The sequence below is a fragment of the Pteropus vampyrus genome, unplaced genomic scaffold (assembly GCF_000151845.1).
Source record: "Pteropus vampyrus isolate Shadow unplaced genomic scaffold, Pvam_2.0 Scaffold194, whole genome shotgun sequence".
NCBI lineage: Eukaryota > Metazoa > Chordata > Mammalia > Chiroptera > Pteropodidae > Pteropus > Pteropus vampyrus.
Window position 1 is genome coordinate 2,155,074 of NW_011888975.1, and position 16,877 is coordinate 2,171,950.

The following is a 16,877-nucleotide window of genomic DNA, read 5'->3' on the forward strand; positions in this document are numbered from 1 at the left end:
TGAACTTGTTTTGATACCAACATCAGAGCTATTGATGACTTCTCAATACCCTTAATTGGGAGAGTTTTAGATGGCAAAGTTTGTTAAGGGGGTTAATTATAGACTATAATTCTGTAGATTTCACCTGTAGGAGTTTTGGGCCAGCTCGCAGCCTTTCAGTAGTAGCCCAGGTCACCTAGTAATCTCATGGCTCCTTATGCCCCCATCAATGAAATAGAACGCAAACTTATTTCCAAGGGGTAAGTATGGATGGCTCTCTGTAGTAAATTTCAAATGCTTCTCGTTTTTGTATTTGAGAAAAATGATTAGTAATTTTCTAAACTTTATATTTCTATTATTGAAATTATTGATGAATATAAAATATTTGTATGTCTATGTTGGTTTTTATGTCAAAGCTGCATATTTCTGTGGTCTCATGCCAGACTAGTGAGGCATGATTAACAAATGCTTTCTTGTGCCCTCTGATTAAGTTAAAGATTAAAGTTAAAGTCTTGAATAGACTTATAAACAGGAGCATAATTAGTGATTTCCTAAGTATCTTCTCTTTTGTGGACATAAGTCAGCATTCTATCTCGTGTAACATACATGTATATTTTTAAGTTTTTGTTGTTTAGCTTTATCTAAAGTTGATATATCCCACTTTTTCAGAAACTCTTTCTATATCAGGATTTTCCAGCCAAAAACAAGGCACTCTTATATTGGCCTGTCAGAATTTAAAAGGCAAAGTGGTCTTAAACAGGAATCCAGATTTGTGTGGACAGTATCGAGTGGCTAATTCGGAGCCCCTTGAATGTGAAAGGAAGGGAGGAGGCTTCTGTGAGCATAGTTAGGCAAGCCCATTTTTAAAATTGCAATCGTAACTTAAAAATCCCATCTTTTGAAGTTGATACAAGAAATCCCGTAAAGCTCTATATGCATGGGTGTTCAGACTCCATGCTGAGATGTCTTTTGAGGTGGTAAATAAACAAGAATTCTTAAAAGCCCTAGAAACATTTTTTTAAAAAGGCTTCTGGGTTTTAAGGAGTTTATAAATATTGGACTATTATAATTTAACTCTTTCTTTGTCTACACTAAGGGCAAAAAAAACCTGATTATAATTTCTGACAGTCGCGACTTGCTTTTCCCCAGAGTCTGGGGAGGGAGGCGCTGTTTGCCACCCGCAAGTGGGCCCCATGGTCATTTACGATAAATCAGTTACCTTTCCTCGTCCCGCGTACTTGACATAACTAACGTAAGCAGACAGTCGACCCTTAACCCGTGTGGGGATTCAGGGCAGCATCCGAGGGCCGCTGGAAAACCGCGCATAACTGCAGTCGCCTTCCGCATCCGCGGATTCCCAGCTCCGGAGCTGAGCCTTGGACAACTCGGTTTGAACTGTGCTGGATGAGCAGTTGAAAAACCATATATAAGTGGACCCTTGACCAAGGGTCAAGGAACCTATGTGCTAGTTTGAAAGACTGCCTAAAACCCTGTTCTGCCTGTAATCTCAACAATGGATGGTGCATTCCCATCTCCCTAAAGAAGGCTCCTCGGAGTTGCCCAGTGTGCTTATAAGTCCCAGGCTGTAAGGTTGGCACAACCCAAGACACCGAACATCACAGAATGAAAACACCCCATCCTGAACACGTCCGTGACCTGTGCCTTTTTAAGGAGAAGCCAGCGCCATGTAGCAAACCTGAGTACAGGAATACACAGTGTGGAAAGTAACTAAAAACCTTACCTGGATTTACTACTTTCAATATAAACTCACTGAATATAAAATAAGGTTAAGAAGCACGTAAAGAGACTTTGCCAGTATTTTTCGTCGCTACAGATGTCGTGTCGTCCCCATCGGCCCTGGCAGAGTCGCAGGGTCTGATCGCGCGGTGCCCGGGGACTGCGTGGTGGAAGGCGTGGTCGGCCGCGGCTTCTTTCCGTGCAGCAGCCGCTGGTTGTGCGGTGGGCACAGCGCCTGTGAGTTGTGCGAGAGCCCTGCCCTGTCTGTGCAGGCGGCACGGGGAAGAAGCGTGGAAGAAGCATGCCAGCTGCGACCCAGGCTGTCTTCACTGTCGGTGCAGGTGGCAGGGGCCAGAGCTTTTAAAGTATTCTTAGGGAGGGCTCTCTCATTTTCACATGCCATGACCGTGACTGTACGAGTCTCTGCGCCGTTCCCGTCAGGGACTTGGAGATGATAATCTGGAGGCAGAGACAGGTGGGAGGGGATAGCCATTATTCTTATTTTACAAAAAGAAATCATGACAAAGTCACAGATAGAAATGGAAACAAGTTATATCAGTGGAGACGGTCGCGTTCAGATATCCTGGTTTTGAGGTCATTGCACCTCTTTAAAAAAATTCAGGAGCTGTTGATGAGTTCATACTTGTTAGTCTTGCTAAATTTAGTAAACATAATTGTCAGTCCTTAAATCAAAGGAGAAAAATGCCCACGTATGTCAGTGATAAAGAAAAAGTGTGATGTTTCTGTATGTTGCTTTGAAAATAATAACTTTAAAATATGGTAATAGGATACAAGGCTGAAAAATATTTGTTAGGGTCACGTATTTCTACGTTGCGGTCTACACTGAATTCAGTGTGCGCCCAAAGTGTGCCCATTCTGTGAAGGCGACACAGAAATAACTCGTTTTATCGTCAGATGACTGCAGTCCGGTTGGCCAGGATGATATAACCCCGTTCACACCTTTGCAGCCTGAAGTCAGCCTTAGGCCTAAGTAGATGAATTTACCTTGTTTATTTTTTTTTTATTTTTATTTTTTTTAAAATAGACCCCTAATATAACAAATATATTCTCAAGGACCAAGAAAGCTTATAAAATTTAGAGAGTGGAGATTTGCTTTAGTACCTACTTTTCTAATGCTAAATGCAATGTTGGTACATTAGACAGTATACTGAGATCCTAAATGCTTTAGAGGATACTAGATAACTTCGAAATATTTATCTGACCTGTACTGATTACTGAGGTTACTGATTTAGTGGCTGAAAGCATTTGTATAACACTGTCCAATTAGAGATTTTAAAATATTATAATAATTCAAGGAAATGCCTTTTTGTTGTATATTTGATAATATTGTAAACTTAGAATCAAATTTTCAAATTTTCGTGCTTAGCTATTAAAATCATGCACTTTCAATTTGTTTAAATATAGTTTCTGTTATCCATACTCATACCCTTATTTTTAGAAAAATATTACTTAGTTTGATTTAGCTACAAAAAATAGTCTTTACTTATCAATCACCACTTGATTTTTATCAGCCAAAGGGAATTTGTAGGTTAGTTAGCCTAAAAAGGATTGAGGCAAGTAAATGAGTAAGTAGACATGACATGAATTGGAAACTTTTCATTAAGCTTCGTACATTTGATAAGACTTTTGAAATTTTTTACAGCAAACATTTATCCACTTCTCATGTAAGGTAGTAAAAGTGAAAAGTTTCAAAACTATGTCACAATTTTCCCAAACTGTATTATTTAAGGACTTGGAGACAAGGTTATAACAGAAGCTTAACACTAAAGCTTCATTTATGAGAGACCGGTACGCCAGTGGGATAGCGTGCACGTGAGATAACCATGTGACCTCGTTGGTTATGTCCGTGGGTCACACTTCTGTCTGTTTTATAAAGAAAGATGAGGAGTTGAGTTAGTCCATTCGTATAGTACTCATGTTGATTTTATTTTAGAGTCTATTCCGTCTCTTAAACTTGTTCGTTTTGATAGTTCATTATCATTGTAAGATTCTGGTTGGTGCTTAAATTACAGTAACTGGAGGCCATTGTTCATATTTTAACTGGACTAAAAAGTTTTTAGATTAGCATTAACTTTTGAATTACGCTTCGAGTCTTAGACTTTACAGCATGTTTAGTTTCTTTTCGTTTCTTATTAGTATTTTTCAGTGCTTAATAGTCTCCTGCTCCCACCTCCAGCAAGGACTGTCCTCTCTGTTCAGCATCAGAAACGTTTTCCTCTTCGGCATGTGCTTTCTAGTTCCCCGAGCAGTATAAGCAAATTGGAAAGTTCAGCTGTCATTCTTGGAAGGTCATAGATCACACTAGCAGCCTGAGTAATCCAAGAGGTTTTAAGTATCATAGCATTTAGTTTAAAGTGAAATTTGCTCTGACAGGGCTGGCAGACCAATAGGAAAAAGAAATATTTGTGCTTGGAGAAGTGCACATGTAGAGACCAAGAGTATAACTGATGGCTGGAAGTGATTTCAGTCTAAAAAAACAAATCATTAAGAGAGTGCATAGGGGTAAAATACACAGTTCATATTTTAAAGAGTCTCAAAATGAACCAGCAACTAGGGTTAGCATTACATAGTAATTAGCTGTGGTGTTCAGGCTTTAACTCACGCGGTGCCAGACGGTATGGTTAAACTGCCACTGTGAAAACGTTGCTACCCACAGTATGTTCTCTGCTCAGCCTACAGCAGTAATTTTTGTACCTTAAAAAACCAAGGTATTATGACAGATTATATAAATGTTGAACCAGTAACGGACAAACAGTTATTCAAAGGAGGTGCTAATGACTCAGTTTATTGACCTAGGGGTTGCTTAGGCAGTTCAGTAAGTTCCCCTCACATTGGTGGTGTGAAATGAAGCATTGCCTGATAGTGCAGGACTGCCGATCTCAAGAAGTCCTTGTACTTAATTGAAGAAATGTAAGTTAAAGACGGCTGGATGGCACACTTTCATTAATAGATTGCTGTAGAACGTTTGAGACCATTGTAGATTTGAGTAAATATTCACGTCAGCTTGACAACCACATCTGACAGCTTCCACTAGACACTTATTAGAGTATTTTTTCTGGTAATTGCTGCAAATAAGGAAAAAGAAAATATATTCTAATAGCTGTAGTTTTTTCTTTCAAGTCATCGTTCTCTTCAAAAAAGCCATATATGAGTCATAGGAATAGGAGGATTATAATTTTTTTCCTCGAATATGCAGAGAAAGAAGATAATAAGAGTAAAACGGAAGGGACTTCCAGCAAGATGGCAGACTGAGCTGACTTGGAAGGGCCCCTCCCATATAGCTATGTAGAAAAGGTAGTCGGAAATATTTGTAATTTATGGCCAAATTCACAGAAATGCACAAAGCTAGTAAACTTCCCCAGTGACACGTGTGCACACACAAAAGAGAATCACTCGCGAGGATACTGAACTAGGTGTAGGTTATGTGGTGTAGGGAGATGGGACTGAACTCCCTGTGTCAAGTATGGAACTTCATGTGGCTGCCTTTCTCTCATCAGTTGAAAAGGGGACTAGGTGATTTTAATTCACCGGCCCAGGGAAGTGGCCAAAACTTGTCTTCTGCCCCGAGGCCCTAGGCTGGGAGAGTTGTCAGCCCGAGAAACAGAAATCGCAGTCTCACTGCACACGTACAAGTGGGTTCAGAATTCACACTGTAAATCTCGTGTGGGAACCCCCAAGTTCAGAAATTATTAAAATTGTTTTAGGACAGTGAAATATCATAAATACAGAACCTTTCTGTAGAAATCTTTCCAAGCTCAAGGGCCAACAGACCGGCAAAACAATAAAATAAAGTAAAAAATTAAACCTGAACTTGAACACAAAAAATTACAAAGCTCATGAAGAAAGGACTATCATGAAGAACTGTCAGATGCAACAGTAAGAGTTAGGATGGTCAAGAACTAGAGTTAATAGAAAAATCTCAATGAGGCTATAAAATATAAAAAAAAATAAAAAGGAATAGAAAACTTAATGCAATGATAATATGAAAAAGTATCAACTATAACATCTCCACATACAAATGTAATTAAAATACACTCTGGAGATAGGTTACACAACAGATTAAGATGCATAACGAATGATAGGAAACGAGCGTCAGTGACATGGATTATCTTTACCATTTGGAATGAATCCATGACTATTCTACACATGCTCCCCCCGTCATTAGTACAGGTCGGTTTTCATCTGAAGCATCTCAGTATAGTAACGAAATTGAAAGGATCTGTCCCCATGGTGGTGTTTTTCCCCTTAGAACTGACAGATGTCTTTTTTGAAAAGTTTTTTTTTTTTTAAATAAATTCCACCTGGGGTCTTTAAATACAACCTCCCACTACTCATATCATTTGTCCTTGATTTTGAGGAAAATATTAGTTCGATTTCACTAAAAATGTGATTTTTTTAGTATTCTTTAGCCATTTCGTTTCAAAATAAAAGAAAAATTAATGATTATGCATATAAAATAGCAAAACTAAATGGAAAATGACAGCTAGACTTGATTTTATTGGTGAAACTCATTAAAGACTGCTTAAACTGCTCATTTTCTCAGTAATACAAAGGCTTAAGTCCAAAGCAGTAGGTGACACCTTTGAGCAAACATATATTTAGTACATATAAATGTATACAAATGAGATGCTATCGACAGGTTCAGTGAAGCTATTCGACCACAGCTAGTGCTTTTATCATGCATGTATATTACGTTTTTCAGTTTATAATACATTATCTTCTAGCATTTTCATAGGCCCCCCACGGTCACAAGCTTTTTGCATATGAATGAGATATTCCTATTTAGCTCTAAGTAAATTATTTCACAGTTATCAAATGAAGACATCAGTTATATGAGAAAGCAGTGAGAATCGCCTTCTATTGATGTTAAATATGCAGAGAAGTTTAAGTTTGAGAAGGCTCGCTCTAAAACTTTGTAGAGTATATGATACTCAGTGATAAGACAAGCTCCCCATCTAGTGGTTGGTCTGTAAATCACAGACATTTAGATCTCCATTTATAATACATCACTATACAAATAGGTATAACTTTATAGACATTATCTCATTCAAGTGACACTTTTCTTGTAACTATGTATAAGAATATCAAGAAAAAATGGTCGCTTCTGCCAGAATAGTCCAGCCCTTCATGTTGAAGACAGAGGCAAACTACTTATGCAGTCTGATTTTATCTGCATGGAAAACCACAGCCTCTTAGTTATTTGATGAAGCATAGTCCCTATTAAAGGGGCAAACTTTGTTTCATTCCTAATTATAACTATAACTTCTAAAATTTTTAACCAACTTTGAACTTTTTCCCTTTATTCTCGGTTCCCAAGTAGTAAGAAAATCCATTTTAAAAGAAAAAGATATGTTTGGTTTTTTTTTTTGCATGAAATGTAGCATATTTGATTATTGCTTTTTCTGCCAGTGCCTCTATAGGCTCTCATTACTTCACAGTGGATAGCCATAGTATGATCTTAAGTGTTCCCCATGCTTTTGTCTCTCAGCGTCCTTTATTATCGCAATTGTCCTTCTAAAGCACAGAAGTAAGTCGTTCCCCTCTTAAAAACCATTGACAGCTCTCCAAAAGTATATAGTTCTTGGCCTGGCGTATACAGAACTTTCAGAATCCAGCCCTAGCCTCCCTTTCGAGCTGTATCTCCTGCCCCTTGCTTACTGAAACCATAGGAAATCATTGCTCTTCTTCAGCCCCTTCTCTCTCTCGCTCAGGCTCCCACGCTGTCAGGAATTCTCTCTCTCCACTCGTGAAGTCCTACCTGTCCTTCGAGATTCTTCCATCCATGCAGTCAGATACTCGTTGAATGCCCACTCCTCATCGGATACAGTGCTAGGCGCTTGTCATAGATATAACAATGAATAACACAGCCCTTCCCCTCATGGTGCTTGCATTATAATAGGAAATAAAGACAAATCCAAAATATAATGTTAGGAAGTGACAGATGTATTAAAATCAAAGTATTTTTTAGAAAGACTCTCTAGCCCCCACGATTCTTCCGTGACAGTTTGTACATGCCTCTGATACACGGTCGCGCATCAAATCAACGGCTGTCTTCTGTTCTTCTGTAGCGATTTATAAATGTACTAGGATAATACAGCCTCATGTGATGATCGGAATTTCGTTCCATATTAGTTGCCTCCAATCCATGGTCAGGGACCATATCTTATTTATTATTGCCTTCCTAGAACCACATCCTTTTTTTTTTTTTTTTAAAGGACTCTCAACACCATATACTAAACACATTGTAGGAACTCATGTACTGTTTGGATGGATGGACAGACAGACAGACAAAGGATCACTATTACATAGACCTAAATTTTCCATGGCAAATCATGCGTGAGCTGAAATTACTCTTGTATTGATTCGTAATCTACCTAGAAAGGAAGATAAACATACTGATTTTGATTCTATGATTAATATATTGGATTAATTGATAAAAAATGAGTTATTCTGGAAAAATATTAGCATCTCATACAGTTCTGTGATATCCTGGGACGCTTCCTGCAAAGAAAGTGTGTGTTAACTTTCACTCGACAGCCTCAGAACTCTTCCCGCCTTCGGTGCTGCCTGACGGGCCACAGAGCCACGTAGTTAGTAAGAATCACTGTCGTAAAGGCCTTCGTCTTAGGTAGAATAGAACCCCTAAGGAAAGACCCAAAGTAAAAAGAAGAAACCCATGGTGGTTATAAGGGAAAAGTCCGTGTGTTTGTGTGCGTATGCACACACAGTCATACACACGTGTACATTCAGTATAAGGTGGTAGTGACGCCTTAAAACACTGAGGATCAGCACAGGCGTAGCCCACACTGGTAGAGTCAGAAATAGAATCTCATATTCTATGCTGGTTTCAGACCACGTCCTGAGTAGCACATAATTTTCAGCTTCTTCATTTTAAGAAAAATATTGAAAAAGTTGAAGTTATTTTAGAGAGCAAATGAGCCGGTAAAGATTTTAGAGACCATGCCATGAGGACTGATTAAATGAAGGTTGTAAAACAGTCATATTAAAGGAGAGTTAGACTTCTCGAGTGGTTCCAGGGGGTAATTCTTGGACTAATAGAAGCGGGTCCCAGGTCAGTGTGACAGAGAACTTTCTCACAGTCTGATGTGCCACGCTGGCGTGACTGCCCCCACTCCGCAGTGAGCACCCCCTTCCCGGAGGGGCTCTGATAAGAGCGGGTGGACCTGTCAAGGCTGCTGTGGATGCACGTGTAGACTAGGTTATTCCTGAAAATGTTTCCGAGTCAAAGATTCTGTGAGCCGATGCAGAGAGAACTTGGCTTGAATTCATTTAGTTATTTTTTTGTAGCATACACTAATATATTCATTATTTACTCTGCATTCATTTTACCGACTTGGGAAATTCACAGGAGAAAAAGACGTGTTGCTTTTGTCCAGTTTTATTAAATAATGATAATACTTTCCACCTATGCAGCACTTTTCATCCAAGGATTTCAAAGTGCTTTACAAATATGCACTGATTAAGCCTCACGAACAGCAGAGGTAGGTGAATTTCTTCTCTTCCCGCAGGAATGTCAGCTCTGGCACCAAAGTGTAATAAGGGCCTCAGATGCCTGGGACTCCTTACTGGCTTCTGTCCCCCCTGTAGTGTGCTGCATGTGAAGCATCACTCGTGCCTGGAGTTCTTTTCCTCCCCCTCTGATCACCCCAAGTTTGGAAGTCTAACGGGTGCTGTTAAAAATTTGTTTGAAGCATTGCAAACATTAGAGAAAATTCAGTCTTCTGCTTGCTGAATGCTAATTAGATTTCTGAATTTTTTAAAAATAGAATCTAGGCGTAGTTTTATATTTGTTGCCAAATTTTAAATATAATTTATTTGTGAAGAATTTGTCATTTTCCTTTCTAGGTACCCCAAAATGATGTTCTTGGGACATAAAACTTAATAGTAGATGGAGTTTGGGGGCCTTGCCTTTCCTAGCTGTCTTTTCACAGCAAACGCTGTTTGTAACCATTTCATTGAACTAGAATCAATATATTTTCAAGAAAAGGTCTTGCATTTTGATATTTTTCTAATTTAAAAGTCCAAAATATGATATCTAGACATTGAGCATAAAGGTTAAATAACACTACATACATAACTAGCCCTGCGAAGAAAAAGTGGTCTAGTGGAGGCTTATTCTAACCAGGGGGACACAAGGCTTTCTGTGCAGGTCAGGAGGACCAGGGAGAGAATGTGACACGGAGACACACGTGGTGCTGGATTAAGTCCCCACGTAGATTCCCAAACCCGCAGACGCGAATCTGAAGCAGAATGGTCACACTGTGCACCTCGGCTCCGTCTCCCTCGCTTCCCAGGGTCCTCGGTGAGCGCACCAAGTCCCTGTGACCCCGTGTACTCTGTCTTGGTGGCTCAGGAAGGTGCACGTTTTGCTGCCACACTCCCCTTTCATATTCACGGTTTCCAGCCCTTTCTCGAAGAATTTACCTACAGAATGTATCATCTTCTGTTTAAAGGCAAACACGATTAGGCTCTCCTGGTTTTGAACCAGATTCAGCATTAACAAGGCTACATCCTTATCCCAAGGGAGAAAGTAGAGTAAATGTCCACATGTCCCCAGAGAATATCTGTCTATAGGTTTTAGCATCCCGAAAAGTCCAATTTCCTCACTATATTAGAACCAAATGAAAATTAAAGAATCAAACTATTCAGATTCAGAGTGAATTTTCTTTAAAACATATTAATCACAGGAATATAGTTGATCTTTCATAGCACAAAAGGACCAAGGACTTATAGCAGAGTACCATCCAAACTGGTCATAATGGTTTAGTCTTCAGACAGTAAGTGCACCTGGAATACGATGGGTAATTCTGGAAAAACTCATTTTAAGAGTTGGTTTCAAATTTTATTCCTCCTGTGAAAGTTCAAGACATTTTGTCCTGGACATTGTACCACACACAGATGTCTCTGCATAAGTAGAACTCAGTCACAGTAAGCTTGCAGGCTCAAACTGACACTCATCCATGTTCTAGGTTAGGTCTGACTTTCACTGGCTTGGGCAGCAAATTCTCACCAACAGTGTGACTGATGTTAAAAAAATAAATCCATCTGTCAATGTACAGTGAAAGGTGTAACTGTCACACAGATCACATAATGTCTTCAGTTTATTCTTTACCCTGTTGGCAAGCCACATGAGAAAATGATCAGAAGTTTGCCTATTTGTCATAGAAATTAAAATGGACAGCTTTGCAGTTTGAATGATGTCCGCAGACCCTCAGAACCGTGGCCCTTTCCCGGGAGCACATGGCTGCAGGAATGGCGGGCCCTCCCATGGCAGCGTAGGTCCCCCAGGGGTTGCTTGGGCACGGCCTCTGAGGAGCTGCTTGTTCGGTGCAGGCGGGCCACAGACTCCTTCCCGAAGGTCATCCTCTTGGAGGTAGAATACAGTCCTGTTGCTACCATGTCCTCTGGGAGGTGTTCTGTTCTGAAGGTGCCTCTGCATGTTTCTTCACTCATCTACAGCGTGCTGCTTGCTTCCAAATTCTCGAAAGCGATCTCATCACAACCCCTATGCAGCACTTTTCATCCAAGAAGCAAAGACAAAATTAACTTGAGTTTAACCTAAGTCCGCTGCTATTCAGCCTTGGAAGAGATGCTGAAAAATGCATAAAGCGGCCGAAGGCAGGTCATAAGCAGACAGGTGGAAAAGGAGGGAGCCGAAATCCTCAGGCTGTACAGTTAGCCTTAGTGCTTTAAGAAAAACATGTTCAACAGCCAGCTGTTCCTCTAATTTTAAACTGCTACAGGTGTATCTTAGCTCATGACCTCCACTGATTTCTGAAACATCTTTAATCGGCTACCTTTAATTGCCTTGATCATAAAAATGTAATCTTCCCATAGGACGAAGGTAGGCGGGATGTGTTTATATTTTGCCATTTCAAGATAAAATTCAAACTTAAAAATTGCAACCAACTTTCAGAAGTTATAGACACAGTTTTTGATATAGAAAGAGCCCAAAAAGTTTGACTTGTCCAGGATCACTCACCACACATGCTAACCTAGATCTTGTATTTCATGAATTCCATTCCCCCGAGAGGTAGAGCCACATGACTCATGTGCCCTATGTGGATTCTGACTCTTTACATTTAGTATAAAGCCGTGTCCCAGTACACACACACACACACACACACACAGTCTAAAACCTTAATATTTTAATAGTTAATTCTAAAATGTTTTAACAGTCTCATTTTGAGTTGTGAGAGGATGTTAATGCCTGTGTGAGTATATTTTTAATCATTGAGATTTTGCTGATAAAAAGTGTCTTTCTATCTAATTTCAAAATAATCTTAAATCATTTAAACATATTTCTTTTTTTCAGAGCTTACATTTCTGCAGTATAAAGTGTTTCCGTGGATTGGAAATACGCTCGCTAGCATTCACCGCATGAGCTGTGCATGAGCATGTTATAGCTGCCATATTTGCCTGGCAAAATAAGTAGCTCGTCATTTTGCTAAGTGTTGGGTAATTCTCTGGTCTTTAAAAAGTGCTTTGGAAAACATTCTCTTCTAAATAATTTATTAATAGATGAAAACATTTTTTTAAAGTAATAATCAAAATTTATCCATTTTCAAGATACCTTTAATAGCTGAAGGCTATCTTTAGGCTTCTGTTGTTTCCATAGAATAAATTGAACCAAAGTTTATAGTTACCTTGCTGTCACTCAAAAGAAACATATACTATCTAGCAATTATTTTTGCATTGAGTCAGAAGGATTGCAGATCAAACCTGGATAACTTTGAAATTTTGTAAAATTTTTCATCATCTTTAGTCATACGCTTCCAGTATGATTTGGCTCTGAGCGAAAGTTCACTGCTTAGAATCAAACTGCATGTCCTTACTAATATTGGATTAGTCCTGTGTCTTTATCTGAAGAGAGCTCATTATAAACAGCAAAACTCACTTTTCTACAGTTTTAGTTTTATCATTCGCTGGCAGTGTATTTCTGACAATTGCTAGCATGTAAAATCTTCACATTCTGGCCTAAAAGCCATATAGGAATATAACTTATTAAAACTTTTCCGATCTGTCCTCCTCTTTGTCGTGAATGGTACCCAATGACAGAGGTTTCCAACATTTTTAACACATTGTTATAAGTAAATATTTATCATACACATTTTTGTGGCTGTATTAATTTTAAAAAGAAAAAGGGTTAATGACAGCCACACAAGTCACCTGCCGCTAGGCAGAGAATCTTGGCGGTGTCACGTTCCACGCCTCTTACTTGACCTACATCTGTAGCTGGGATGAAGAACTTAACTTACCGTTTCTTTTTCTCTTTTTAGCCTTGGGATGGATGGCTTCGGCCAGTCAGTCGGCATCCTCGGGCGCCCCGCCACGGCTTATGGATTCCGCCCTGACGACCCATACTACTACGGCTTTGGCCCGCGATGAATCCCCGTCCATGTGCACGCTCGGCTTAGAGGAAACGTGTGGGTTGGGCTAACTCTGACCCTCGGGCTAATAATGCATGTTGAAACTGCCGTGGGTCTGTCTGTGTTTCTTGTCATGTTCCATGTTGCTCTCTGCAGATTAACCCTGCCCCTCCCGTCCCGCGTTCGGTACAGCGGGTGCTCGGCACTTCACTCCTCAAACCACTTCTTGACCCTGGATGATAGTCCTCGTGAGACTCAAAAGTTACTGCTGAAAAGCAACTAGGCTGGAAAACAAACTCTACATTATGTACATGAAGTGACTCATTCTATTAAAAAGAAGCATAAAGTACAAATGAATTAGAGAAAGTCACGTGTTTCTATTTAATGTGTTTCATTAGGAGTTGCATGCTTATTTGGGTGCATATGAATTTTTTTCCTGTCCTTTTTTCCCCCTTGTGATATGTGCTACCTTTGAAATATATACAAAGATGTCACCTTTTTATTCATGCCGTGTGCCTGAAAGGTTGCTTCCCAAAGTTACGATGAGTTTTCAATTAACAATGGAACATATGCTTGTTATGTTATATATAAGTAGAGTCTGTTCAGCTGTTTGAATTCATGTATTTCTGATAGTAATATAGACAACCTGGGACATCTGTTAATATACATGAAACTAGACTAGTATTGGGCTTTTAAATTTTATTTCTGAAATCTGAAGTATGGAAAAGCGACAGGTCTCATTGAGGAAAACAAGGGAACAGAATATTTTGCTCACTCTAAGATACTCATTCTCCATTTGTTCATTGTTTTTATAAGGTAGATTTAGGTAGTAAGAAATGGAAAGTCATAATTCTGAGTTTTAAATGTTACAACATTGTAATGTTATAATGTTGAAAATTTAAAGCAAAATAACTATAATCTAGAGATATTTCCTTGAGCACTTGCTGTGGAAGGAATTATATGAGACTTTTAAAGGAACACATGAATCAAAGACAAGGCTTCTGTTCTTGAATTTAAAACCTCATTGTTTTACACTATTTACTGGCTTGATTTATAGTTTAAGCATAGAATTGTAGAGCTGGAAAGGGCCTATGAAATAATTCAGTCCATCTGCTTATTTGAAAAATCAATCATATAAAAATTTTAAATATAAATATCAACAGATTTTTTAAAACTACTTCATATGTATAAGGAAGTATATGATGCTCTTTAGGGAATATGTGAATCTAAAATATGATTTGTGTCTTTGAGCTTACAACCTAATCAGTCTTTCTGAAAACACATTTGTCCTAGAATATTAAAGCTTGAAAGGACCCTAGAAGCAACTCTCGAATTCTTTCTTTTAGATGATGAAACAATGTCCAGGCGAGAGTAAGTGGTTTACCCGAGCTTACCTGTTTCGGCAATGACATAAGCTGTCTCCCTGCCTCCAGTCTAGGAACTTCAGTGTCTTGCCTTATTATTTGTCATATGTACAAAGTATAACTATACATCAGTGACATTAATAGAAAGATAAAGCTAACATTCTATGGCTTAACTTACCTCATACTATTACAAAGTGATTTTGGAAGAACAGATGAAGGAGCTAACACATAGTACTTAATACGTGTTAGCTGCTGCTACCATTACCTTGTTTTATTTTTTCATAGAATTTATCTGAATTTATCTTTGTTCATTTACATACTTATGGTCTGTCTGTCCCCCTCCTGCTAACCCCCTAAGATGTGAGGTCTGTAAGAGGAAGGACTTCATCTTGTCTTGTTTGCTGGTGTTTCCCTGGTCTCTAGAGCAGGGCCTGGTCTACAGTGAGTCCGTATAAAGCATTTGCTGACTAAGTGAATGAGCAAGGAGAGGCTGTCAGGAAAACTTTAGAGGACCTGGTGAAGTACAGAGTTATTTAGCTCAGATCCAGCTTCACACATGGTAGCTTGGAACGTACATGGTGGTGCGGGGGGCAAGGCACTTCGAAAATCTAAAATCACATTCTTAGCACTAAGCTACTTAATCATTTTTTTTAAAAAACAAAAAACTTTATTTGATTCCCTCAAAAAAATCACTTTTCTGCAATGATTGTATCTTCTTTTTTCTTAGTTGTCAGCACAGTGCATGGCACAGAAAAGATGTGTGTTAAATACCTGTGGAATAAACAGTCTATAACAGGAGATTGTAAGTTCTAGACCATTTGTAAAGCGTTTACAGTTTACAAAGCTGGGCATTATTACTTACAACGTGGGTATCGCGATGTCTGTGGTTGACTTTAAGCTTCTTCAGCATAGACAGTGATGCTCTGTGTGCGTTAGTTGGCTGAAGATATGCCCTGGGCACAGCCAGCCTCCTAGTAATCAGGAGTCCACACTCTGGGGGTAGCCAGCTGGCATCAAAACACCACCGGTTGTTTTGCTGTTATCATAATGTCTCATATGGGTTTTTATTGGCAAAAATAACAGCTTATTATCATAAATAGTAGAAATGAGGTCTCAAAAGAAGTCAAGATAGGTGAATTGGCTAAACTATTTTAGAAAATGCTCTCCACTCCTAAGTAAAGAGGATCTAAATTCAAGGGGTCTGCAGCCTTTGGAGATGCCGTCTGAGGCTTCGTCCCTAACGGCCCTGGTTCTGCCCCTGGTCTGGGAGATTCCTGGTGCCAGATGCCAACCATGGTAACAGAATCCTGCCCCTGCAGCACCAGAACTGCTGCTCGGCTTTCCAGTGCAGGGTGGTGGGCAGACCTCGCACTGCACGCTCGGATATGTAGCCGCTATCCATTGCACACGCAGACGTGGCTAGTCCAAATTGTAAAACATATCACATTCTGAAGACAGTACAAAACGTAAAACATCTCAATAACTTTTTATATTGCGTGCATGTTTAAATGGCAAACTTCTGGATATACTGTGTTAAAATACAATGTTAAAATTAACGTTTTACTATTTTTAATGCGGCTACTTGAAAATTTTAAATGACAGGCGGCTTGAATTCTATTTCTGTAGGACAGCACTGACAGTGCAGAAAGCTCTGCTGTCGTCAAGCTTATAGGGTGGACGAAATGTTATTTGTGCCTGCCTCCTAGTAAATATTTATTACATTTCTGAAGAATTTGGTAAGCCAGTTGCTGTCACTTAACATGGTCCTTATCCATCTTTAACTTTTAGCTACTGTGACCGACCAGAAAGAACGTAAACATTTTAGATGAGTAAGTGATTTAGGTCAGCTGTCAACTGTGAGGTGGAAGCTTTAATTAGTAGTGATTGCTACCACGCCCATGCAGACGGTAACAGGGAAAATATGTTGTGCTTGCTTGGGAAAATGTTTTAAAACTATTAATGTATATTCACTTTAATCTCACAACACCCAGTTGTGAGAAACCATTAATATTGATTACAGGTCCTATTTTTGATAGCTCCAATTTGACTCTTCGGTGAATTGAGTGGAACCGCGGGCTTTCCGTCTCTGGAGCTGAAGCCGGAACCCCCGAGGCCCGAGCCAGCTCCGGGCGCCCGTGCGCACGCCCCCCGCCCACGCGGCGCAGCCAATCAGGTCGGCGACGTCGCGCTCCGACGTCCTCGCCGATCGCCGGACTCCCCGCCCCGCCCCCTGCTCTGTGCGGGAAGCGGCCGGGGCCATTTTAGACGCGGGCGGAAGTCACGTGAAAGCTGTGCGGTTAAAAGCCCGAACGTCCCGACCGAGACCAACTCGCCCGGCCGCCTCGCGCGAAGCGAGCGGGCGCGTCGCCGCCCCGCGTTGCCGGGG

The 16,877-nt window shown here is 39.9% G+C and overlaps 1 protein-coding gene across 2 annotated transcripts in view; it reads left to right on the forward strand.

The window, feature by feature from the left end:
• The window catches only part of KIFAP3 (kinesin associated protein 3), a 113,583-nt gene extending 99,465 nt beyond the window's left edge, over positions 1-14,118 (forward strand). For both annotated transcript variants that reach the window (XM_011371719.2, XM_011371720.2), the window contains exon 20: positions 13,038-14,118. In XM_011371719.2, coding sequence (XP_011370021.2) covers positions 13,038-13,146 — 109 coding nt within the window. In that variant the 3' untranslated portion in view covers positions 13,147-14,118. The remainder of the gene's footprint in view (positions 1-13,037) is intronic.
• Positions 14,119-16,877: the final 2,759 nt, after the last annotated feature.